Source organism: Mesoplodon bidens (genome assembly GCF_964165515.1).
Source record: "Mesoplodon bidens genome assembly, chromosome: 14".
Lineage (NCBI taxonomy): Eukaryota > Metazoa > Chordata > Mammalia > Artiodactyla > Ziphiidae > Mesoplodon > Mesoplodon bidens.
This window is the reverse complement of record NC_138170.1, coordinates 20,330,712-20,358,004: the sequence shown is the minus strand read 5'-3', so window position 1 is coordinate 20,358,004 and position 27,293 is coordinate 20,330,712. Positions and strand designations below refer to the sequence as shown.

The 27,293-nt window shown below is 40.5% G+C and overlaps 1 protein-coding gene across 10 annotated transcripts in view; it reads right to left on the bottom strand.

Annotated features, from left to right (window-relative positions):
* TMEM182 (transmembrane protein 182) overlaps window positions 1–27,293 on the bottom strand; it is a 289,764-nt gene that overhangs the window by 213,085 nt on the left and 49,386 nt on the right. For 6 of the 10 annotated variants that reach the window (XM_081254473.1, XM_081254475.1, XM_081254474.1 and 3 more), the window contains exon 4: window positions 27,085–27,222. In XM_081254473.1, the coding sequence (XP_081110599.1) occupies window positions 27,085–27,222 (138 nt within the window). Of the gene's footprint in view, window positions 1–8,581; window positions 9,954–27,084; window positions 27,223–27,293 lie in introns of those variants that run through there. The other 4 variants (XM_081254471.1, XM_081254468.1, XM_081254470.1 and 1 more) reach the window with 2 other exon arrangements.

The window sequence follows — 27,293 nt, the reverse complement described above, 5'->3', positions numbered from 1 at the left end:
CAGTCTATTTTCTATAAAAGGGACCTAATATTACTGTTGTCCCCCTCCCCCCAAGTTCTTCTGGCTCTCATCACACTCCTGGGCAATCTTATACACACAGAGTCAATGGGATGTAAGATGTTCCTAAAATGAGCGTAGGAATGAGGAAAACAGAAATGGTCCTGGAAAAATTATATCCACAATCTTCGAAAAGTAAGGTAAGAAGTCTTGGATCAGAAATTATAGAAACATGGTAATTCAAAACTAGAATAAAATAAAAATGAATATAATAGCAATGATAGAGAGAGCATGTATTAAGCAATTACTCTGTGTCAGGCACTGTTCTAAACACTTTGCATGACCATCTTTGCTGTCCTTACTTTGTGGACAAGGAGACTGAGGCAGAGGGAAGTTACATAGTTGCTCAGAATCACACTGCTAATAGTTGAACTCACATTCCAAGCCTGGCGCTCGCTCTTTCTCTCTCTCTCTCCAGGGCCTTCTCTCTTAACTGGAAGGTCTTCACCCCTGCTAACTGGCGCTCAGTGGGAAATCCGTTCCAATCCAACCACAGACAGGACAGTCCTGGGGGCTTTGCCCAATGATATCATTTGGAGAAAAGTAAAGAGGCTCAGTGACCCACCTAAGGGACCCAGATGGGTTTTCGGCTCAGAAGTCCACTGTTAACTCCTCTTACCCTACACATAGCTGGAGGTGCTCTCCAACGCTGCGAGCAACGGCCTCCAGTAATAAGGCAGGGAAGACACTCCTGCAAGGCGGTATCTGCTTTCTAAATAGTGGGCTTTCTATTTTGCACTCAAGGGGCATAAGCCATTCAAGTGGCTTCAGACTCCGATCGCCTCACAGCAGATTTCAGGTGACTGATGTCACTGAGTGTGCCACAGGGACCTTGACATCTATCTGCACCATCCCATTTAATGCCTGAAGCCCAAAGACTGCAGCAGAGGGAGTAAGTCAGTGGAGGATCTAAAAGTAGGTCACTTTGTGGTTTTTCATTCATGCAACTAATCCAAGCTGTAGCCCTAATCATTCACAGAAATCTTTCTGTTTTTACTGAAATATGTTCAAAATATTTTCCCTCCACTATTAGGGAGAAGCCAAGTGGTATAACAGAAAGAGCATGGAGATTCAAACACCTAGAAAACCATCTCCAATCCTTCCTAGCTGCGTGGCCTTGGGCAATTTCCACACCCTCCCAGTTTCAGTGCCTTCAACTCCCCATGGGAAGACACCACCAAACAGTGTATGAAAGGCTACTGGTACACAGGAGGTGCTCGAGAATCAGAGTCAGCCCAGTGTTAATCTTGTCTGGACTTTCACTCAGTGGAGATCTATTATTCTTGTGATATGATTTGCAATTGTCCACAATTATTTAACTCACAATAACCTAGGGTGGACGTTCCCTATCATTCCTCCATTTTAAAATATGTCCACATGGAGAACAACAAAGTGACTCAATAACAGTAGGCTCTCCAGAGTCAAAGACTCCAACACAGACCAGGCTGGCATGTGTCTGAGATGTGCTGGCTTGGCTGATATTGAAAGAGTGTAGATAATCTTTGAAATATTTAATGACACAAAAATGTTAAAGCTGTCGTATTAAGTAAAAATCTAAGTTTACAAAACATTTTTCTGTATGACCCTTTTAGTTACCTATCAGAACCATTTATATACTGCTTGACTCTAGTGGTCGAATTACGGGTGAAATTTGTTTCTTTCTTTCTGCTCATTTGTACTTTCTGAATTGTTTAATGAATATGTATTGCTTTTGTAAAGAAAAACAGTTTGGAGAATTAAACAGTTTTTTTAATGTCTTTTTTTCTGTCCTATTGTGTCTGTGAATAGGAAGTAACAGAACTTGGAAACTATTTTTCTGAAAGCTGGGTAGTTAGTGAAATTGTAGGCTTTGGGGTTCACACTTTGTGATTGAAACAACAACGTCATGAAGCAACCACATTAATGAGAAACATCATGCTATCATGTGGACTGGCAAAAGTATTAGAAATCATAAACTGTATTGATAACGCTATTGATCAACCAAAAACTACAGTATCTACAAGCGTAAGACGTACCCCATATTCCCAGCAGCCTTGAGTTGGTCCACTGATTGTGCTATAGTAGTCAGTCAGGCCAAGTAGAGAGAGAGTAGTAAAAAAAAGACAAAAATACAACTCTTCTACATATGCTGTTTTAAAAATAAACTCCTCTAATTTTACTACTGATGAATTAAGAAATATAAGAATTTCTTAGAACCCCAACTGAGCCAAATTTTAAACCCTCTTTCTGATAGTTTTATTTTATCACCCTTCTTCCATATACTGTACTTTTCCTTTTATCTTAGGGTATTTTTCCAGATCAAAAATACAGAATCCAGATCCAGGGCTCTAGTGCCGTATCTGGTAGGTCTTCTGACTGTCCTTAAAGAGGAAGCTGAGTATTCCCACCACACCAGTGAATGGCTTTCTGTCACTCACCGGATTCTTCTAGAAAGGAATAAAACTAATGCCATCAGATGTAAGCAAGAAATCTCCTTCTCAAACACTTGTCTGGAGACGTCAGGGAGTACTGAGCTGTACAGCTTCACTAGCAAGATGGAATCGTCTAGACAGGCAGTAAGATCCTGACAGATCCATACTGAGACACTGAATCTGCTGTCGTTTCTGTTGACTCCCTGGGGTCCTCTGTACATGCTTAGCTGACAAGCAACGAAGAGTATTACATTTGACCTAGACAAGGGAGTTGCCAAACTCTCTGTAACCCCAATACCTAATGTTGGAACAAGGACGTGGTAACTGCACAGCCGGATCTTTGTTTTTGTCACATTTCATGTAATGAGGGCTCTCCACATTCTGGGTGTTTTTAGATATGGACCCCCTTCGAGGGTCAGCAGGTAGCACTGCCCCTCCACACACACTGGCAGCTCCTTGGCTGCACTCCAGCCACCATGCCTTCCCACATCATCAACTTTCCCTTTGGACAGGATCATCTTCAAAACACACAGACTTGCTCTCATTCTCCCAGGTCCTAAGAATGCTTTCTCTGGTCCTCATATCCTCTTCCACCCAGATCCGTGACTGCTCTCCTTCAAAGACCACCTTCTCTTAGAAGTTGCACAACAAGCTTTCTCCACTTCCTCACCTCTCGTTAACTCCTCTTACCGATCAAATCTGGCTTCTGTTCTGACCACCATGCCAAGACTTCTGCTGTCACTGTCACAAACAACCTCCACGCTTCCACAGCCTAAGGTCACCTTTCTTTCCTCGTCTTAGTCATCTTCTCAGCAGTCCCTTCTCAAAACAGTCACCCCTCCGGGCTTCCTCAGTATCACATTTCCCACCAATCCTTCCATGTCTATTTCTGGCCTCCCTTCAGGCTCAGTCTTTGGCTCAGTCTCGAGATGTTGGGTTCCCAGGGCAGAGAGAGTCACTCTCTTTGGCCATCCTCCCTGGTGGTCTCATCTTTCCCATGGCTTTCAATCTGGTGACTCTCAAATGTTAAGTCTCCAGCTCAGATTGTTCCTCTGAGCTCCTGATGGCCACATCCAATTATCCACCACAGTCTCAACTTGCACCTTTCACAGGCTTATCAACTGTTACAGCATCACAACGAGCAAGGGATTCCTTTCTCCCCCAAGCCTTTGCCTTCCTGTCTTCCCTGTTCCAGTCTCTTCCATCTACTCACTCACTGAAGCTAGAAATCTGAAAGCGATTCTTAATTTGCCCCTCTCTCAACTCACAGCCAATCCACCAGCAAGTTCTTTCAGTTTTACCCTTCAGACTATACTATAATGGCTTAAGGGTTCTGAAGGATGGGGCCTTTCCTACTTCTCCAGCTGTATCACAAACCCTCCCTTCCATGCCAGCCACACAAGCCACCTTGCTGTTCCTAGAACATGCCAAGCTCTTCTTCACTTTCAGGCCTTTTCTCCCCCTAGTTCCCCTCCCTGAAATCCTTTTACTGCTCTTTTCACCCAGATGGATGCTTCGTATCTTTTATGTATCAGAATACTCAGAATTCTCTTCTTAGAAAGAAATTCCCGGACTATCCAACAGTCATGGTTTTATCTATCATTACATCTTGTGTATTTTTCTCTAGAGGATTTATCACAATTTATAAATTCATAGTTATTTTTTGTTCACTTGTTTGTTGTCTATATTTCTTCCTTGAATCCCAGTTTGAAGAGTGACAATTAAATGTCTGCTTTGTTTAGTTATACCCAACAGCTAGCACCATTTGTGACATACAGTGTGTACACAATTATGGGTGTATACACAATTAGTGTGTATTTGTTGAATAAATTAGTAAATATTTTAGATGAAGAACTCACCAAAATAAGGTGGAATAACTTTTCAAACCAAAAGTTTAAAATCCAGAATCAGAGTGCAGGTCTTCAGATGCAGATTCATCACCTTCCCCACCACACCATAAGCTTCTCCCTAAGGTGAACCAAATAAAGAATCCATGGGGGGATCCACTCAGCTTAATGTTCTGCAGGGGGCCTGAATGAATGTATCAGCAAGGCATGCTGCTTTATAAAGGAATCCTTTTATCCAGCAAAGCTTATAACTGTTAAATATTCACCAACAGCTATCAACTGCTAGGTATCAATTGCTAAAAGATGTTCAAGACAGGGTCACTGCCCTTGGGCCTTCACAGGGTAAGAGTGACTAGTCCACTGCACATGTATCACCACATATGCCCTGGATCCAAGAGAGAGAGGCCATGACACCACTCACTGAGTCTCCCCGATACCCCTCACCCTCCATAGGGACAGGCATGCAATAGCATGAAGATGACATGTGTCCTCCTGTTCAGCAAATCTTAAGAGCTTGGGAATGCCTGAGACAGACTGCTATGTGGAAATCCACAAACAATGATGTAAATGTAGGCATTTCTTATATATATAAACGTGTATACATTATAGATGTAAAAATATTTTTATAAATACACATATATTATGTATAGAGGTACATGTGTATTTAGATGTATACCTACTGATAAATATACAGTTTTATCCAAATCTGTATCCAAATACATATGCATACATACCACATATGTATATACATATAAACACACACACACACAGATTAATCCAACTTTCTGTTTGACAACTCTCCAGATATTTACATATACCCATAAAAATCTTGAGAAAAAAATGTCTCTTGTATTTTTTGGGGGTGAAGACAATATGCCAGTATTTCTTATAGTGTCTTGCATATCCCACAGCAAAATATGAGGCAACAAGTATTATTCTTTAAGCTGTACTGTACTCTTCTCTAAGCTGTACTGTTTAAATATCTATTTGTTTAGATAGCCTGCAATACCAATGCTATCTGCAAGCTGGTGAATTTTTTAACAGTGGCAGTCTCTTGTTAGAATTAATGGATAAAGAAGTGCTAAGAAAAGAAAAAAAGAAGAGTTGCCATATAAAGGAAGAACCATTAACTCCTGGATTCCCAGAAGAATGGAATATTAAAAGTTTTTATTTTATTGCAGTGAGTCTTCCGCCCCCTAAATTACCTGCACATTCTCAGCAGCAGTGCAGGATGCCAACGGCTCCAACCACACTTACCTCACACAGCCATTTTAGACTATCGCTGTCACTTGTGTGAACCAGAAAAACCATCACTTCAAGAATTAAAAATCATTCTAATTTACTTACTTATAGATACCTTATAGCTACTTATAGATACCTTATGTATAATCAGCCTTCCCCTCTGTATCCACCAGTTCCACACCCACAAATTCAACTGCGGATTTAAGATACTGGAAAAAAATTTCAGGAAGTTCCAAAAAACAAAACTTGAATTTGCCATGCTGGGATCTATTTATATAGCATCTACATTGTTTAGATATTAAAAGTAATCTAGAGATGATTTAGAGTATAGAGGAGGATATACATAGGTTATATGCAAATACAATGCCATTTTATATAAGGGATTGAGCATCCTTGTATTTTGGTATCTGCAGGGGTCCTGGAACCAGTCCCCCATGGATACGGAGGTACTGAGGGAAAACGCACTCTCTCTACACACACTCCCTCTCTCCATACACACACATACACACACACACACACACATCCCACACATATATATACATATACATGTGCAATAGAATTACTAGCTATACCATATGATTCTTTACAACCAGAGGTGGATCATTTTACAAAGTTCAACCATTCAATTGCCCCTTCAATTTTGCAAGTGAGGGGAAAAAATGACCCTTCGAAAGCCAGAGGGGGCCTCTTGTACTCCTCTGTCATTTCAGACTTGTTCTCTCTAATACTCCCACGTCCACAGCCAGCCCAGGCTGATCATAATGGTCCTGAGGGTAGAGCTCCTACCACTTGCCTAAGTTGGCTGGTTCAGAAGCTCTAAGCTCTAACTGGATGTTTTTATTCTTTCCTCTTTCCCTGCTAATCAGATTAAATGTTCCCTTGTTTAGTTTATGCTTATTATAATATGAATGATGCTAACTATTTCCCCTCCCTCCTCAGTTTTTAACGTATCTAACATACCTTATTCCTAGGATTTTGTTGGAGTTTCTCTGCCTACACTTGATCATCACTGAGAAAACGTCTCCATATACTTAACTCCTTCGGACAATCAATACAAATTTAGTTTCTATTTCATCTCTTTCATATGAGATGCCATTCCTGGGAAAGCCCACCAGGGAAACAACTACGTTACTGTCCCTGAGAAACTGAATGTTTTAAAAATGTGCTACTCAAATATATTGATTTCCACTATTCACTTTAACTCTATCCAAACTTATAAATGCAACACACACATACACACACACACAAAGTTGATGATAGATAATTACCAAACACTGACGCCTCTTCCATCATATAAATATACTCTTATAAGTGGATTTAATCTTCAAATCCAGTAAATACACTTCATAGATTAGTCATAAAAGCAGCCAATGAACAGTAAGAGCACACCTAACAGTATTATTTAAAGTCCTACGCTCAACCCCAAACTGAACATCTTCATTCATTGTCTCTGGAGGGTTTTTGTAGCCAGTTTCCTGGGCTCCCTGCCACATGACTGAACTAAACTCCTTGGGCAAACACAATATGCAGAGGTCACAGCCTTCACCAAAGTCCAAGCACATAACTCACTGCCCTCTTTCCTCACTCTTTCTAGAAGTGTCGCCAAAAAGATATCTTGTTTGTTGAACTGAAACTTTATGATGCAAAATCAATCCTCTTAAAAAGATTTTTAGCACTTCATTTGAAAGCTTTTGAAAATAAATCAATACACCAAATAGAGAAATAAAAGGAAACATACTACCCCAAATGAGATAGAAGGCTGTGACGAGAATATATCTGCTATTTTTAAGTATATTTTACTCATTGACACAGCAAATACAACTCACCTTCCTTTCTTCCATGGATTGCTGGTGAAATAGGTCAGGAAATGTGTTTGAACTCATGTGACCGATGCATTACACCTATGAAACACTTCCAAAGTGTGGATCTGTGTAAAAGTGTCATGAACATCAGATATTCAGCCAATTGCCTTAAGATAAATATATGGTAGTCGCATAAGTATTAGAAAGTAAGATTAACCATGTGAAAACTACAAATATTCAAACCTTTACTAAAAGCAGCTTGCATGTGAAATTTAAATGATGTATAATACATAGAAAAAGGCTCCATTCCAAAGTTCTACAAAAAGGAATTATATTTACAGATGACAGGAACTAAGCAAATACATCTAGCATTGTCTGGAAAATTTAATAGCATGCCACAACTTAATATCACAGTCAATATGCATAACAGAACCCATAATTATTTTTGTAATAATCAAGCCAAAAGCAAAGAAATAAATGAAGCAATATAAAAATGAAACAGAAAAAGACAAAGGAAAGGACCAGGAAAACGTTTATGATAAAACTGAAATGGCTTGAGAGACCAGTTAAGGCCCTGAAGTCTTTTTTGTTTTTTGTTTTTTTTGAACAGGGAAGCCCTGTCACTAACCCCTAAGATGCCCTGGTGATCTGCAGATACCTCAGATCTTCGCTCTTCCCCCAGAGCGCCCTCTCACTGAAACAAGGTTTAATGCAAAGTACAAGATGTGCAGAGAAGATTCAGGCAATCTCCCCATCATGGGACCCCGGGGTGAAAGCAACGCCTCTAGCCTACAGCGGCTTCTAGGTGGTCACCCTTTAAGGTGCCTCCGAGTCAGGCCCTCGGTATTCAAACAGCTGCGGAGTAAAATGCTGTGCCTGAAACACAGTCCACACACCACGCAGGGCCTCGGTTCCTTCACTAACGGGGAACTCCTCTGTCAGGAGGCTTCCAAAATGCAAATACGACCTAGGCTTCTCAGATGGATTTGATTTCAATCAAAATTAGTGCCAAACAAAAATCTTTGATATGTAAAATGTCTACTCTAGTGAATAATAAAGAATCATTCCCACAACCATCCCCAAAATGTTATCTTCCAAGAGGTTAAAGGAAATAGCAGATCTGTAAATGTTAACATACCTGCTGTAAAGCTGAAGACAGGGAGAGACGACAGTTAAGGGAATCAAATGATCAGAACTATAACCCATAAGATCTTGGGAGAAGTTCACATTTCATGGTCTTTAATAAAGCAAGGCTGTTGTCATCCTCATCTGGAAGTATTTCGAAAGTTTATAGTTGAGTGCATATTAAAAGCACATTTCACCAATAAATTTTCACATGCTGAACATATTAGCAATATAATTTTTAAATGAAATCTAAAAATATCGGATAGAATTATGTACAAAGTGAAGGCGCTTGGTTTTTACATGTTTTCAACCATATTACATATACAATTAACCCACTTCAAGTTCATAAAAATCCAATCTTCATTGTATGTGATTTGGTGTACAGATTTGCTTCTTTTAAACATAGTTTAAGATTTATGTAAGCATGCACAATTAAGTGAATATGTTACATAACCAAACTTGTTTTTGGTAAGAAAGCGGAATAAGTACATGTTGTTTTTGTTGTGACCCACTGTAACTGACGAGTTCACGCAGCCCCTGCTACAAGAACAACTGCTGTCTATTTTTAAATAATGAATAATCTGCTCACAGGTGTCAGTACGTGTGTATGTGGATATTTATGTGTGTGGAGAAGAAATGGAGTAAATTCTCTGACAACATTTGTTTGTTGTTCTTAATTAATCTCCAAAGGACTTTTTTTTCTTTTTTGGCCATTTGTACATCATCTTTGGAGAAACGTCCGCTCGGGTCCTTTGCCCCTTTTTAAATCTGGTATTTGCTTTGTTGTTGTTGCTGTTATTGTTGTTAAGCTGTAGGAGTTCTTAATATATTCTGGATATTAACCTTGTATCAGATATGGGATTCCAAAGGATTTTTTAATAGCAGCAGAAGTGAATGTCAAGGAGGACGCTTAACTCAAATCATGATTTGCCCCTGGTGACTGTTTTCTGGTACTGCCAGGCCTTTGTTACCCGCAAACTCTAACAAGTGCAGCGAAGGGAAGGCCCATGTTACCTGTTCCCTAAAAAACTAGGTTCTTGAGAGCACTTAGATAAGATGGAAGCAAGATGGAGTCTGGAGAGATTCTAGGACCCTCTTATTAGAGAAGATCACAAGTAAAATGGATAATTCACATAGCAGCTAAAAAGTTACATCAACTCATTCTATGCTAGGATCACGGAGACAAAATTTTTTAAAAAATGCTCTGTTTAAAAATCTCTCAAGAAAATACTGGCGGCAACAGTTTGATTAGTGATGTAACTGAATATGCCGTGCAACAACTAGAAATAGTAATCCAGCTAGCAAAGAAAAAAATATCCCCGCTGGGGCCAGAAAAAATGACCAGCCATACAGCACAGAAGGGGTGAAATCCAAACAGTCTTTCATTTTCATGTTTTTGTAGCTTTCCATGTCAGCCACTGCCTGGACCCAGATGACATACAGCAACACCACCAGGGAAAACAGGATGCCTGAGAAGGACAAAACAAAAGACCTTTAGCCTTTCTGAAGATGTCTGCCCAAGAATGCTATATCAGACCAATCATACACCTGATGATATAACTATAAAAATATAATTCTAGCTAAATCATCTACTTTGGGTCAGACCTTTTATTGTATGCTTTATAGGCACATCATTGATCTTTAGTTGTTGGTTTTTTTTGTCTTTGTTTTTGTTTTTTTTTTTTTTTGCGGTATGTGGGCCTCTCACTGCTGTGGCCTCTCCCGTTGCGGAGCATGGGCTCTGGATGCGCAGGCCCAGCTGCCATGGCTCACGGGCCCAGCCGCTCCGCAGCACATGGGATCCTCCCGGACCGGGGCACGAACCCGCGTCCCCTGCATCGGCAGGCGGACTCCCAACCACTGCGCCACCAGGGAAGCCCCTGATCTTCAGTTTTCAGAGCACTGAGGTGGGGGCTATAGCTGCAGAAGAAAAATGGCAACAGATGACATGTATTTACTGAGTGCTTACTGTGTGCCAGGCACTGTATTAGGTGCTTGTGAACTAAAAGAGTCAAAGATCCCTGCCTAGCGGAATTTATTTTCTAACATTTATCCATTTTTACTGTATGCCTCATTTGTGACAAGCACTGTTATACATTATTTCTTTCAATATGTACAATAAACTTGTGAAACAGGTACTATTAACCCACAGTTTTTAAGTATATGCAAACTCAGCTGGTAGTTTTCATAGCTGATTTTCAGTTCAGGTCTTTCTGACTTTTGTTATATTATTATAACACAGCTAACTGGTGTTGCAGTTACATATGGCAATGAAAATAGAAGCCAAGGTAAGTACCAGACAAGAACAGAGATGGAAGCACTGAACTAAATGTAAAAGAATATACATGACTCTTTAAGAAATATTCTGTGGAATATAAAACCTCAGGTTTGAGATCAAGAGCCTTATTAAACAAAAGAAAGGAAGGAAGAAAGAAAGGAGGGAGGGAGGGATGGAAAATGCTTAACCACTAACTAGAAGGCAAGATAACTTATCAACCATTTCAATGTAACTGCAATCCACCTATTCAAAAATATTGTTGGAATTATAAGGGTAGAGAAGTACCATGGTGTTGGACCCTTGACCTTAACAAGCAATATGACAGAAGAGCTTTATGAATGCTAAAATTTGAGGATACTACTAAGCACATGCTTTCCCATGTGACTGTTACTGTAGCAACAGAAGGAGGTGATACCACTGCATTGAGCTGCAGATTCAGAAGAGCCTGCTAAGCTGATCCACTGTTGAGTGAGGTCCCCGCACACGAATTTGCCCCAAAGCAAAATATACTTAAGGACACTTGCAATTTGTCCAAAAGTTCAATCCAAACTCGTCAAGGATCTACTGTACTCTCTGAATTAACTAACTGAACCATCAGGTATAAAATCTCCATATCCTAATTGATATTCTGTCTAAAAGGTAAACACCGCCCTGTATATGTATATGTTTGTTTTAAAAGTATATGTTTGTTTTAAAAGTATATGTTTGTTTTAAAATATACCTTTGTGCGTGTATGTACCTAGATATATTTTCTGGCTCCTGAGAGGGTCTGGGAGCAACAACACCCCAGTAGCATGGAGGACACCAAGTGTCCAGATCAGGAGCAAAGGCTGGGGAACGTGGGCAGGAGAGAGTTGCTTTTACAAGCCTAGCCATCAATCACTCTTCTGGGGTTAATTGTGCTCCTACAGCATTTAGGATGTCCTCTCCCTCTTGGGTCATCAATTTCATAAAGAATCTTGACAAGTAAACACGGAGGAAGGGCCCATACGTATGTTGAAGTATGTCGGCATCAGAGCTGAAACTTTCTCCTAATCATGATACAAACTACAAAGCTGTGAAGAATCAATGTAGATGCTTCACTAATAAGAACCATCCTTCACTCTGTTGTCTGTAATGTAAATGCAAATACCGGAGCACAGAACAGAGCAATTTAACCGCTGAACGACAACTGCATCACAAAAAAATAGTAAAGCCGTAGCCGGAGAGCAAACTCCTCACAGAGCCGAGCCGTGCCTCAGATTTTGACAATATGGTGAGGCCATGTGTTGTCTAGCAACTCTGAGCATTTCAAAACATTTTTTCAGAAAATATACAGACAGTATGCTCTGCTAATGTAAAGGTTTGGATTGGTTATTCGCATACCATTTGCCTTATGCCAACACATTGCGAACCTTTTTTATTATTTGTTGATTTTTTTTTTTTGACTGTGTTGGGTCTTTGTTTCTGTGCGAGGGCTTTCTCTAGTTGCGGCGAGCGGGGGCCACTCTTCATCGCGGTGCGCAGGCCGCTCACTATCACGGCCTCTCTTGTTGCGGAGCACAGGCTCCAGATGCGCAGGCTCAGTAGTTGTGGCTCACAGGCCTAGTTGCTCCGCGGCATGTGGGATCTTCCCAGACCAGGGCTCGAACCCGTGTCCCCTGCATTGGCAGGCAGATTCTCAACCACTGCGCCACCAGGGAAGCCCCCTGTTTTTTTTAATCTTCCTTACATCATGTGAATCTATTGTGCTTTCAGGTATTTTCATTTTTAAAAATTTACTTTGTGAAAAACCAGTAGATTTATACACCTTTTCTTCAAAAATTGAAAAACCCATTACTGAATTTAGAGTATTTTTTAAAAGTATTGCAGGACATCATGTAGATGATTCTTAATAAGGAAGAATTAACTTATATTTAATTACTGCTGTTACTTGAAGAGCGATTACAGCCTGAAAGCAATGAATAATAGTTGCTTCTATCACTACAACCTTTTAACTTGTTCACTAGTTGGAGATATAGTCCATTTAATTCATATCAGATCAGCTTATGATTATACCCATGGAGTAAAACGGCACTTCCCTACTTTCCCTACCCATTAAATTGCCAGTGTTTTATATGTATACATGTGTGTTTGTGTTTGTGTGTGTGTGTGTGTGTGTGTGTAGGTAAAGACAGACAGATAAACAGAAGGAAAATGAACTAACAAACATGGAGAAACTATACCAAAAGCCAATGGTTTAGGGCCTCCCTGGTGGCGCAGTGGTTGAGAGTCCGCCTGCTGATGCAGGGGACGCGGGTTCGTGCCCCGGTCTGGGAGGATCCCATATGCCGCGGAGCGGCTGGGCCCGTGAGCCATGGCCGCTGGGCCTGCGCGTCCGGAGCCTGTGCTCCGCAGCGGGAGAGGCCACAACAGTGAGAGGCCCACATACCGCAAAAAGAAAAAAAAAAAAAAAAAAAAAAAGCCAATGGTTTAGCTACTATGGCAGCAAAAAATGGATGATGGGGGCCTGCATGAAGTAAGGGGCTAAGAGTCAGGAGACTGGTATTTATAGCTAGACTAATCAAATAAATACATATAATGAGGTTAATTGGAGTCAAGTTCTTCACTGCCTGAAAAGGGAGTTACTAATCTGAAAAGCGGGAAAGCTAGAATGAACTTTATGGTGTTTTTTAGAATTGAATGTATCAGTGTGAATTTATGGTTTTAGATAGATAAATGAGTGAATATAGAAGTACAAGTATATGTTTGTTTTAAAATATACCTTTGTGCGTGTATGTACCTAGATATATTTTCTGGCTCCTGAGAGTGTCTGGGAGCAACAACACCCTAGTAGCATGGAGGACACCAAGTGTCCAGATCTTGGCTTCTAAATACCAGGAATTAGGACATCTCTAAGAAATAGTTGAGTCCAGGCTAGGACAGAAAGTACCAAATGAATCTGGAACACCATGTTATACCAGAAAAGTACAGATGTGCTCAGAGAATAATGTGGGCATTTCAGAAGCCAGATGATGGGGCTTCTGCTAGTCAATTCTGAGAACATTTGATTATCAAACAAATAGTGATAGAGGCCCACTACATCTCATCAAATGAAACAGGAATACATGAGCCCACAGAGATATAAATAAGCGAGTGAATAAATAAGTGGGGAGAAGGGAATGCCTTTCATTCAGAATGCTAGCTTATAAATGTAGAAGGAATAGCTGAATTAGAAATCACCATTTGGCAATCATTTAAGTCATAATTAAGTCAGGCAAGAAGCAAAAACAGATACTAAAACTAGTGGATGAAATTTAGATGAGAAATAAATATTTACACAGGCTCAAAGTCTTTTCCCACAAAACACATATTAGTCATAAAGAAAAAATAGTAACTTCACACTAAAGAAACCTGGCAAATCCCACCTTACTCAAGTGATCAAAGTTAATATCACCAAGGACATGACAAACTGATGTCACTCACCACCTCACAAGATTCAATGAGAACACAGCGTCACTGCTATGATACTGCAGCAAAAAAATGAAGAGCCTAAATCCAATCATGAGGAAGCATCCGACAAATCAATTCAGGAACATTCTAGAAAATCACAGGCCTGTACTCTTCAAAAGAGCCAAGCTCATGAAGGTCAAAGAAGAATTTATTCTGGTTTGATGGATACTCACATGACACATCTAAATGCAAAGCATGTTCCAGGACTGGATTCTTTTGCTATTAAAGACATTATTGGGAAAATTAGCAAAATTTGAATGGAGTCTCTGGGTGAAGGGACTTACAATTTCTGTGTAAGTCTGAAAATATTTCAAAACAAGAAACAAAATGAATTACTCAAAAAAAAAAAAAAAACGTGTGGGGGAAGTCTGTGGCTGCGTGTGTTGGAGAGTGCATATGTTGGATATGTTGGGGTGGGAGGAGAATATGTGTGTGTTTCTTTCACACACCCAGAAGGACACATCTTCTTTCTGTGGGATATCGTGACTATTAATGAACAGTAGTATTATTGATTTGGTCCACCTACCAAGTGAAGAGTCTCCTCTGGGGCAATACCAATATTATGGATAAATCTTAATTTTTTTCCCTTGATATCTTAAGACCCTCACATTCATAAAAACATAAGCAGTAACTGTCTTGAGTGACCAGTGAGTTACATTTCAAACCCATTTGCCATGGTGATTTTAGCAGGAATAGAAAATATTGCTAATATTCAGGTAATAATTTGTTTTAAATGAAGTTATACTTAAATTAGGTCATACATTTTGAAAGCATAATTTATTTCCTATTGAATTTCATAATTTCTATCTTTTGAAGTCCAACAAAAATTCATAAAATTGCTCATAGGCATAATCAAAATATGGTCCCAAAGCCCACGGAGATTTGTGATCACAGTGAAACAATGGACAAATAATTGTCACATCAAGAACATGTTGGGTCTCTTTTATTGGCAGTGTGGGGAAGAGCTTATGATTTTTGCACAGTTTCTCTCACAAATGTCATACATTCAATTTGGAAAACATTTTTTGAAACAAAGGTGACATAAAAATCAGTCACAAATTAGGGACGCAATTACTAAAACATGATAAAAAACATGGAAATAAAACCAAAAGGATTTCCCCAACGCCAAGTCACAGACTGACTGAGAAATAAAACTGCACGTCTTCAATATTCCACAGATACAAGAACAGAAAAGAAGGCATACTAGAAAGATCATTTATTTATTTACTTATTTATTTATTGGCCGCTGCCACAGGGCCTGCGGGATCCTTAGTGCCCAGACCAGTGATGGAGCCCATGCCCCCCCTGCACTGGAAGCGTGGAGTCTTAACCACTGGACAGACAGGGAAGTCCCTAGAAAGATCTTTTATACTGTATTATAAAAACTGGATTTTAAAATGCATTCCTAGGGAAAAGCTAGCCACAGAAATGAAAACTTTCTTCTTCAAAGGACAGGCAAATGCCAAACCCCTATATTCTTGCCTAGAAGTACATATACCTATATTTAAAAAAAAAAAGAAAAGCCTTTTGGAGTTACTGAAAAACAATAAACTTGATCTTTAGCTGCTTAGATGTAACTGAATTGCCTTTGAAATGTACTTAAATAGATTGAATCATGGACAGTTATTGGTTACTTGGGGAAGAATCATAAATTCAAGATGATTCACTGGCCTCTTTGCTTCCACACAAAGTCAGTGGAAACTCATTTTGGCTTTCAGTGGCCGTAAGGCAGGCCGTGGAATCCCACAGTCCAAAAAAATGCTTCATGAAGGAAGTTATAGTGAATACTAAATTAGAATCAGGAGAACTCATCTTTTCTCTGTTCAGAGGAGACACACACTGGGGAGACAGGGCAATTTTCAGCAAGGGCATCTATATAGAACTAGAAAGTAAGCTTCAAAACATTTTAGGGATGGTAACACCAGCTTACTCATCGTGTCTGTTTTCAGAGGATGGAAATGAGGTCTGCAGTAGTTAATTGTCTACCGAGATCAAAAGTTTAGCCTGTGGCATAACTCAAACTGAAACCCTGATAGCAGGTGTGACACATTAGGTTGAAGACATTCCAAAATATCCTACAATATGGAAACTATTCCAAGGAGGCAGCAGGAGACTAGGTTACTTCTCCAGGTGGAGCTGCCTGGAAGGCAGGGCAAGAGTTCATCCTAAGTATAGAAATAAAGAAAAAAAATCTGGAGCGTGGGTAAGAATGCTAAGGACAGCAGCATTCATGGAATGGTAAGCTTAGATCTGACATGCTCAGAAGAAAGAACAAAAAGGAAACTTGATAAGCTATGTATTTACTAGCATTTTCTAAAAGGAATCATAGCAATTCATGAAGAAATATATAAAAAAGGCTGTCTGCAGATCTGCATAGGAACACTGAAGTACATAACTGACAACACCCCCACAAGGAGTTTTTGAGGAAGAGACACCAACAGTCTTCATACAAACCTGTTTTACATTAGCCCACACTAATATCTGAAGGTATTATGTTAAGCTCCAATGGTTTGAAGGTTTTTCTAATGGGTAAAAAGCATTCCATTTATTTATTGTTTACTGTTTCTCATTATTTCTCAGTCTTTTAATTGAGATATCAGTTAAATAGAGCAAAATGTATGGAGTTTAAGTTTGATGAGTTGGTAAATCTAAACATCAGTGTAGCTACAACCTGTTAAAAACAGAACGTATGCATCACTGTCCCTCCAGAGAGGTTCTTCATGAACCACCCACCCACTGAAAGCACCTATCAGTATAGCGTAGTGTTGCCCTTAGAACTTGATAGAAATGACATCATAGTAGCGTGCCATCTTTTGTCTCTGGCTGTTTTTTACCAACATAATGACTGAGAAACCATCCGTGTTGTTGCTTGTGTTAGCAGTTTACTCCTTATGGCTGAGCCGGATTCCACCGTATGAACCTACCAATTCATCCAGTGGTATCCACTCATCTATTGGTGAACATTTGGGCTCTTTCTAGGTTTTGGCTATTATGAATTAAGCTCCTATGAAAATAACATTGAGTTTTTTTGTTTTTTACATCTTTATTGGAGTATAATTGCTTTACAATGGTGTGTTAATTTCTGCTTTATAACAAAGTGAATCAGTTATACATATACATATGTTCCCATATCTCTTGAGTTTTGCAAGGATGAATAGCATTTCCTTAGGCAAATGGTTTCGAAAAAAAATGGCAAAAAAAACACCTTTTTACAAAACATGATCTTATTCCCAAAAGAGAAAATGGCCCCGGGCTTACTGATGCTGCAGCGGTGACCTAGAGCGCAGCTGCCCAGACTCACCCCGCACCCCGAGCAGGCCCACTAAGCCCTACTGAGGGCACAGTTGTTTTTCTGACATTCTCCTCCTCAAACATCAATTTTGCCAACAAAACTTGCGACAGTCATGCACTAGCGCTCACGAAGAGGCTGAGCTCTCCAAGCGCCTAAAGCACAGGGATTTTCTGTAACCGGTTGTTTTCAATTCCCTAATTTTTTAAAACTTTCATTATGTATCATTTGAAACATATAAAATATGACATAAAAATGAATGTTATGAAGTTTCATTATAAAATGAACCCCTGTGAAGTGGTCCCCAACCTAGGAACCAGACTACCATCCATGAACTGTTTTTTTCTGGGACTCCTTTGGAAAGAGAGTTGCTCCTCAGATATTTAAAGAGAATCTCTGGGCTTTAAGTCAGTGGATAAAATTTAGATATCTCCCTTGAGAACTGGCAAGGGATTTGACCTTTGGGGATGGAATCATGTGCCCCCTCATGATATGGATGACATTGGGGTCTATTAGGATTATCTGATTTGAGCCCAATACTCATACGAGACTTTGGATAATATCTGCAAATTGTTATGTGTAGGGCCACTACCTTTATGTATGTATTTTAAAAGCATGGAGCACTGACTTATCAAATGTAAACACTTAAGAAATTCCACAATATATGAAAACGAATTTTGACATGCGTTAACTTTTAATATGTTAGGAATCTTAAAAATTGCAGTGTTTGAGGCGTTTCTCACTTCTAAGAAGTCCTATGTGTCATTCCAGAGGAGGAAACACGAGCATTAGTGCAGGCTGAATCTACTCTCACAGGTCCATCCAGAGTCTAAATGTATACCTGTTGTTTTTTTTTCCTAATCATTATATAATGCGGAAAGGAAAATTGACCAAGTCTACATTTTCTAAAGAGTAATACTTGTTATTATATTGTAATATACTTCCAAAGCAGTCTTGCATATAGTACATATTTCATTCATTAAAAAATTAGCTTTTCTGATAAAATAAACCAGAAGTCCTTAAAAATAATTTAAATTGTATTTATGTAACAGCTTGTTCTTCTTTAAATTAATACACATTGCCTTCTCTTATAATTCAATTATGCTCGCTTTTACATATCATATTTCAGAAATTGTAAAACTACCAATGCACAATGGTCAACCATCAACATTCTTTGCTTATCTCCACTCTTCATTTTCTGACTCACTTTCCACTGATTTTTCCCCCAATTGTCTGAGATGGCCTTAAACAGTTATAACTTCACGACTACACATTTTCATTACATCTGTCTGATTTCCAAATATTCATTGCTGCCCTCACCTCCTCATAGTACTTCCCAAATACATGAGTTGCCCCTTCCCTTTCATTTTCTGGCCTCGTGTTGTATTTAGTCAACCAAACCTACGTAATGTCTATCATCTATCAGATTTTTCAAATATTTATTACTTTCTTAGATTGGTATAATAACTTTAGGCATTAAACATCCTATATATTCAATACTCTGCACTCTCTTGAGAAACAGTTATTGATAGGGAATGATCATGAGGTTATATCCATCCCTACAAATAGTTAGGGGCTTAACCTGAAAAGCAGTTTCATTTAAGGCCAAGGAAGTGTCTACTGATGGTAACTGAGTTACAGGAAGTATTTAGTGGTTGAAGAGCACAGGTGTGGAATCTGTCTGCCTTGCTTCTAGGTTTACTGTCCAGAAAGCTTTAAACTTTACTAGCTGAGTACCACTGAGCAAGTTTTTTACTTCTCTGTGTCTCCATTTCTTCATTGGTAAACTAGAGATAATTCAAGTGCCCACCGCAGACAGCAGTCACGAGGAATTAACGGAGGTGAAGTACTCAGCAAGATGCCTGGAACAGGGCTAGCACATAACGAGCACTGGCTACTTTTACTGTTACGCTTTGGCATGAGCTCTCGCTACGGCTAGAAATGCTGTTCTCTGAAATCTTCTAAAGCGTCAGAGCTTCTCATGTGACTAGGCTATTTCAGGGCTGGCCAAGAGGCAAGAGAATAAACTTGCCATGGGGCCTTCCCGTTCAGAAGGAAAGGTCGCTTCAAACGTGTCTGCCAGCGTCTCGCTGGAATTCTCCACCAGGTGGCACACGCCACCTCACAGCCCCACTAGGGTACATTCTGGAAAGAACATCAGGTGAACCCAAACTGGGGCTTATTCATATTAAGGACGTTTTCTTTTTCCACTGTCCAGTCAAGCAAACCTCCCGCCCCTCCTCAACAGCCCCTGAGTTACAGGATGCAAAAATTCTTCCTAGGACAAACCCAGCCTATGTTGATCTGATCATTCAGATGAATCTGTACTCTGTGTGCTTCTCTTCTACACGGGAAAGTATAGAGAAAAAAAAGGCCTCAGAAAATGCAAAACATAATCTAGTAAAGAAACCAAAGAGCAAAGTGACAGTTTGGGGGAAGGGTGAGGAATGAAACAATATTTGCAAACAAACTAAATGCCTTAGCAGTACTGGGTAAATAGTAGATGTTAATGATACACGTACTTTGGAAAAGGAGAATGAAGCAGATGGAAACTCATTCTGCCCTTCCACCACAGCAAAATTAATTCCAAACCAGAGATCCTATTTATAGGCCAGAAAGTCTGGTCACCTAACACATCTGAAGACTCCCTTTCAGGGTGGAGATTAATTATACCCCGTAGTAATATGTCATGTGAGTGAAAGCATTCATTTGCCAGGCCTGTTGCTCTAGTTCTCAGAAAAACAGCTCAGGGCTTCCCTGGTGGCGCAGTGGTTAAGAATCCGCCTGCCAATGCAGGGGACACGGGTTCGAGCCCTGGTCCGGGAAGATCCCATGTGACGCGGAGCAACTAAGCCCGTGCACCACAACTACCGAGCCTGTGCTCTAGAGCCCACGAGCTACAACTAATGAGCCCATGTGCCACAACTACTGAAGCCCGAGTGCCTAGAGCCCACGCTCCGCAACAAGAGAAGCCACTGCAATGAGAAGCCCGTGCACCGCAACGAAGAGTAGCCCCCGCTCACCGCAACTAGAGAAAGCCCGCGTGCAGCAACGAAGACCCAACGCAGCCAAAAATAAATAAATAAATATTTTTTAAAAAGAAAAGAAAAACAGCTCAGATACATTTTTAAAAGGGGTGGGGAGCATTTAGTCAAGTTTTCAGAAAAGTTCCACCAAAGCTGTTACTGAGTGAGCCTCTCACACCTCGACTCATCTGGGTAGGAGTCGACCAGGAACCAGACTGTCTCCAGCAAGGACGCTGTAACAAGCTCAGGCTAGGGTGGGCACTCACAGGAGCGTGCCAGCTCTGGCTCTCCTCTCCCACCTTGCACTCCTCCTCCTTCCCACAGCCTTCATCTGGTTGAGACACTGGAAACTCACTGAACTGGGTGTGACGGGTCCCTTTTGAGTTCTTCCTCTGGGAACCTGTTTCCTCACTTTACTGCCACATACAGGCAGACCGTGTTTTACCGCATTTTGCTTTACTGCGCTTCTCAGATGCACTTTTTAATAAATTGAAGGTTTGTGGTAACCCTGCTTTCAAGCAAGTCTGTCGGTGCCATTTTTCCAACAGCATTTGTTCATTTCGTCTCTGTGTCACACTTTGGTAATCCTCACACTATTTCAACCTTTTTCATTATTATATTTGTTAGGGTGACCTGGAATCAGTAATCTTTGATGCTATTATTACAAAAAGATTACAACTTGCTGAAGACTCAGATGATGGTTAGCACTTTTTAACAATAAAGTATTTTTAAATTAAGGTCCGTACGTTTTTTAGACATAATGCTATTGCACACTAATCAATTACAGCATAGTGGGTCTGGAAGCAAACGCACAATATCTCCAAGGTGTACCTGTGTCTACCATATTGGTTCCTATTCAAAACCAAGTCTGGACAAGTCTGATTCTAACAGCCTGTTACACATATTTCAACTGATAAGCAACATGGAGAGAAATAAATGCTCAAAGAACTATCTGAGAAAGAAAATAAGGCTTTCAAGTATTTTTGTAAATAAAAGCTCTTCTAAGCGCTTTCCTATTTAATATTAACCAAGGTTGACTTGTTCTAGCACTTGACATCTATAAAAAATGTCAGATCAAGGACATTAAAATTCCACATAATAGTATCAGTATCCAACACAGTAATTTGTGTTGGATACTGATACTATCCAAATAAAGTCCCAAATATGACAACTGAAGGCAGAAAGCAAGTGTACAAAGCAGGTAGTTTTAGAAACATAAGAGTGACTGGGTCTTCTGTTCCTACTTGGAAAGCAGATCTGTATACCCAAACCTTTGGACTGAGCAAAAGGGAAGTCCGAGCAGCCCTTCTGCAGTTCATGAAAATCGGAGACACTGATTCTACGGCAAAAGTACATCTGGCTGATATATCAGTAATACATAGCTTTCATTAATCACTATTTCTTTCCCCCACCCACCTCCAACAAACCAGAGCTCTGAATAAAATGCTGAAGTCCTGGACTTTGGTGAAATACTCAGTTCCGTACTGGGAAGTTATGCTTTTGATTTTCCCCTGAGAGCCTACTTCTTGCATGCTAAGAAAGACGGAAGCTTTAGAAAAGCTGGCAAGCACTCACTGGCCCTCCTGGCCCGTTCCCCTCACACAGGAGGCCCCCTTTGCCTCTCGGGGATCAGCAGCTGTTTACAGGCTGATCGTTCAGCATACAGACATGAGGACAGCACGTGTAAGCGGGGAGACGAGTGTGCTTCCCGTAAGTTTAGAATGCCTGCCTCTAGGCTGTCAGCAACTCTCCCCTAATCCCTTCCTGCTTGGGGGCTGTTTCCTCCACATACTCTTCTCCTGCTCTGACTGCTGCCGTATTCTGCTTTGTCTGGAGGGAGACGTGAGGAGCGAGACACGACCCCCAGCGCCTCCTGTGAGCCATGTGTTCAGTCTCAGCCAAAGGAAACTGAGCGTCTGAAACATGTCCCTTGGCTTTTGTGAGCTATTTTTTCTAGGATGAAGGCAAAAAAGTCTCTTGTATTATGCATCCATCGCATCTATCTTATCTCAGGTAGAAATGAGTGATGTTTACCATGAGCTATACAAACTCCACTGATCTTTTTTAAAGAAATAAAAAAACAAACCGCAAATCCAGTTTAGTTCTGAGTCAGTTTTGCCCTCTACATGTAAGAATGTGATATTCCCTTCATATCCACTTACCTTCCCTATACTGTGTTTTTAAGGGGGGGTCATATCCCTACACTCTTAGAAAGCACTGTCCTCCAGACCAGAAGGGAGCAGGTTTGAGCCCCATAAGGACGTGCTCAGGCTGTCTGTCCCACCTGGCAGATGGTTTATACAACTCACCCCAATTCACACTGCTCACATTCCTGGTGACCAATGGCAGCTTGGTTGGGCAGACAGCTGGTGAAACAGCTGTCTGGGCAAGAAACATACCCTGTGGTCACAGAATGGGGCAGGAGTCAGGCCACAACTTTACCTCCATCACCTTCCAAAGGACTAATTACACAGCAAAGATGTCCTTTCCTTCGGCTAACACACCCTGGGCCTGGAGTGTGGGCTTCAATGTTCCTCCGACTTATAAGACGTCTGTGTAGTCTCACCAACGTGAGACTCTAACAAGGAATTCAGCCAAGATTCAGAAGCTTTCCAGGCCCCTCTACTCAGGTGAGACTCTGTCTAGCTCTACATCCAGCAGAAAAATGTAACCCCAGGTTGTCATTCAGGAAAAGGGGATTTCAATTATGGAAGAAGAATCTTTCTACCCTGATATGCTGGTAAAATACTAATTTCTAGCTTTTTTATGTCTTTTCACCCAATATCAGTGTCCCAGAACATCCAGACCCCATCCTCATTCTTACCTGTACACTTAGGGATCTTACTCCTGTGTAGCAATTCCTGTATTGATGTCGCTTTGCCCAGGCATTAGGAATATTCAGCTGTACAGTAATTTTCTCCACATAATTCAAATGTTTTGTAATGTCATGCCTTCTTGCATCTTTCCTAACACATCCAATATCACAGGGTTAGGAGAAAACACGAGTCGGCCCTTTGTATCTGAGTACCCCTGGAGTCCACATTGAAAGAAAATTCAGCAATTGTTTAGGCATTGGGAGGTGTGGATGAGACTCACTGAAACACACTCGGGTGTCATAACGTCCTGACAATTACCGTGTGCTTGGTCCAGAACTGACCTACCATTGGAACACATGGCCCAAGCTGAGGAGGCATCTGCCCAAGTGCAGGGAGTGGCAACATATGGCCTCCAGACCTTTGAGCCATTGACAGAGCAAGACGAAAAACATGGACCCCACCCCTTGCTCACACGGACAGCTGTGACATCAGCATGCCACGGCCATGTGTGGAATGCCCCAAAATAGTCTTCTTGCTGATGCCAAAGAGTCTTTCTATGTGCACACACCCAGCAATGGCCACTTGGAATTTGGTTCTGCCCTGTCTTAAGGCCATCTGTCCAAATAAAGAGAGAGTGTCCAATCTTGTTTGTGGCATTGATAAAGTAGTCACAGAAACTGTGGGCCCAGGCTGCACCTGTTCCCAACTGCCCGGCTGAGCACAGAGTGCTGGCAAAGGAAGACCGTGAGGCAGGGAATGACAAGGCAAGCCCTAAAAGGGAGAGATTTTGGAATACTAGTTCCATGGAAAGAGAGCTCTTCGTTTTGAAAACATAACATCTAACCAAAGAAAGCATGACAAATTCAATCCAGTTTAACTCAGTGAAAGACTACACGCACAGTTCCGTATTAAACGTAGTACAGAAAAATCTTGGCTGCCTGCCCCCAAAACCTAGTGTTTAGCACATATTTTCCTAGTGTCCATATAGAATAGTATGTAAGTTTCCATCTCCACATCTGAAAGGATTAGTTGCCTATTAACAAATCTGGGGATGTTAATAATAGACAATGAAAGGTTTTGAAAATGCTTCTGTCAATAACACTCAGATTTGAGGATGATTTATTTGCCCCATAACCGCTTTAAAAGATGTGTCTCATAGTAGAAATTGCTACCTGACAGTAAATTTTAGTTAGTCCTGAGAACACCACTTTTACTGTCCAAACTGATAAAAAATAAACAGTAATTTTTTAATCTCATCCAACAGAATATCTCTCTGTTCTTGGGAAATAAACAGTCCTATAAAAACAATAAAGAATAGTGCCATGAAGGAAATTAAAAGTCAGATTTAAAAAGAAGTATCCTCGTAATCGTCTGGTTGAGTGGCTTTCAGGATGGGCTCCCAGAACATGGTGGACCCCTCCCAAGGCATTTCTGCATAAAGACCTGAGCCAAGAGGACTTCAGACCCACACCCACTGCAGCCAAAGATTCACTGGAAAAAGTGAATCCAGTGGTCACAGGCACATGGGTGCAAATCAGATGCTTTATCTTCCTTCAGAGCCCCCAGCCAAAATAATTCTTTAGGTATACTATTTTCTCAAAAAAGTATAAAATGGAAAATATGACCAACAATTTTTTTCAAAAGCACTACACACACACGCGCGCGCGCACACACACACACACACAGAAACACACAATTCTCTAATAAGTCCAAACTCAGGATCAGAGCATTTCTGAGTTTAAAACAATTATGTTGCCCATAATGTTAGTACTAAATTACTGCTAGTACGTATTCCCTTTATTGACAAAGATTTTAAAAGATTAAAAAGCAAAGAAGAAGAAACAAATATTTACACATTTTAGTAGAGTGCTATTATTTCCGGGAAGACCATGCAAAAATATACACCTTAACTAGACCTTTGAATAAAGCGAGAGTAAAATGTGATTTGGGGGAGAAGAAATATTTGGTGAAGAAGATGCTCAGTTTTAAGGCATATAAGGGGTTTGGTCTTATGGAATTATGAAGTAAAGAAGAGAGATTATCAATTACGAGATCTAAGCGAAAGAAGCCAGACACAAAAGGCCACGTATTGTGTGATTCCATATACATGAAATGTCCAGAACAGGAAACCCATAGAGACAGAACGCAGATGTGTGGTTCTCAGGACTGGGAGGGGCGGAGGACCTGAGGATGAGGTTTCTTTGTGGCGTGATAAAAATATTCTGGAATCAGACAGTGGTAATCTTTGCCCAACTCTGGGAATATATCAAAAAACACTGTATTATATACTTTAAAATGGTAAATTTTGTAGTATGTGAATTATATCTCAATTATTAAAGTTATTTCTTTAATTATGAGCTCAAATGGCTAAATCTGGGTCCTTGAAAACTCAGTGAAGAAAAGAGTTTTAAATAAAAGACAAAAAGAAAGACAGAATAAGTTAAATAGAGGGCCCTGGTCCCCACAGTGGGTTTTGGCTTTTGTTTTTTGTTATTGTTTTGTGGGGGTTTTTTTGTTGTTTCTTTTTTGAGGTATGCGGGGCTCTCACTGCTGTGGCCTCTCCCGTTGCGGAGCACAGGCTCCAGATGCACAGGCCCAGCGGCCACGGCTCACGGGCCCAGCCGCTCCACGGCACGTGGGATCTTCCCGGACCGGGGCACGAACCCGCATCCCCTGCATCGGCAGGTGGACTCTCAACCACCGCGCCACCAGGGAAGCCCTGTTTTGTGGTTTTTTAAGCTCGGTGAGCAGAAGATCTATCTGATTGTTCTTTTTATTCCCTCTGCAAAAAAATTAAGTACAATATTATGCAAAAATAGTGTTTAAAGGAACTATTTGTTAATGGATCAGTGATTACATGATTTGGGCAACAGCAGGAGCCATCTTTGCAGTGATGAGAAAGGCAGTAGAGCTCCCCACTCTGTCCCTTTCCTTCATGGTCACTACAATCCCAGGTGAGACAACTGGCCCCTTTTATGGGATGCTGCAATAGACCCAACTCAGGTACAGTTTGGTCTTAGTCGTAGTGTAGTTTGTCTAAATTCCCAGAACATTTATGTTTACAAAAAACCTTGTGCTTATGTTTTCAGGTTAGTGCTCTGGCTTTTATTTCCTAATTAAATTTAGAAGTCTTAAAATTCACAAGACTCACCTATTCAATTATTTTTCTATTTGTACTATGATCCTTTTAGCAGGAATTAGACTTGTTAGAAAGCTGACTTAAAAAAATACAGGTTTTACAAAGAAGAGAAGGTATTTAGATAATGCACATGAACCACAATTAAGAAAATAGAATGATGATGATGTAGAAAAAGATGTTTTTTACCTATAATAAATAAATCATGAGGGTTTGTAATATAATGGGGCTATCTTCTTAAGAGCACACAAAAAGCTTCACCTACGCCCAGATGTTACAGAGAGACATGTTATAACCCCCTTTTACAGGTAGAAAATTAACAGGATAAGAGAGATTAAAAGGCTCTTACAGCAGAGCTTTCCTGCCTAGTGTCTTCATTCATATAATGTGGATACAATGAGCAAATGGAAAACGGGAAGTCCCTGGAAAAGTGTGTGACATATAGGTAGCACTCACGGAATATTGTACATGAATATTAACATATTATTACTACTAGAAGCCTCACCCCTGAAACTAGAAGTGGAAAATATGAAGATATGGGGAAAAACCACAGCTGGAAATCATACCCTTCACAATGGACATACCTGCGGCGATGTAGGAGCCTCCTCCGGCTTTATAGAGAAGATGGCTGGCGAAGGGGGCTGCACAGATGATCAAAAAGCTCGCAGTCACCACAGAAACTACCCCAAGAAGCATCAGGACCGCCCAGAAGCCACGGTAAACTGCAGACCCCAGGAGAAAAGGACAAGAGAAAGGCACACTTAGATTGTGAACGCAGCAGACTGTCACACAG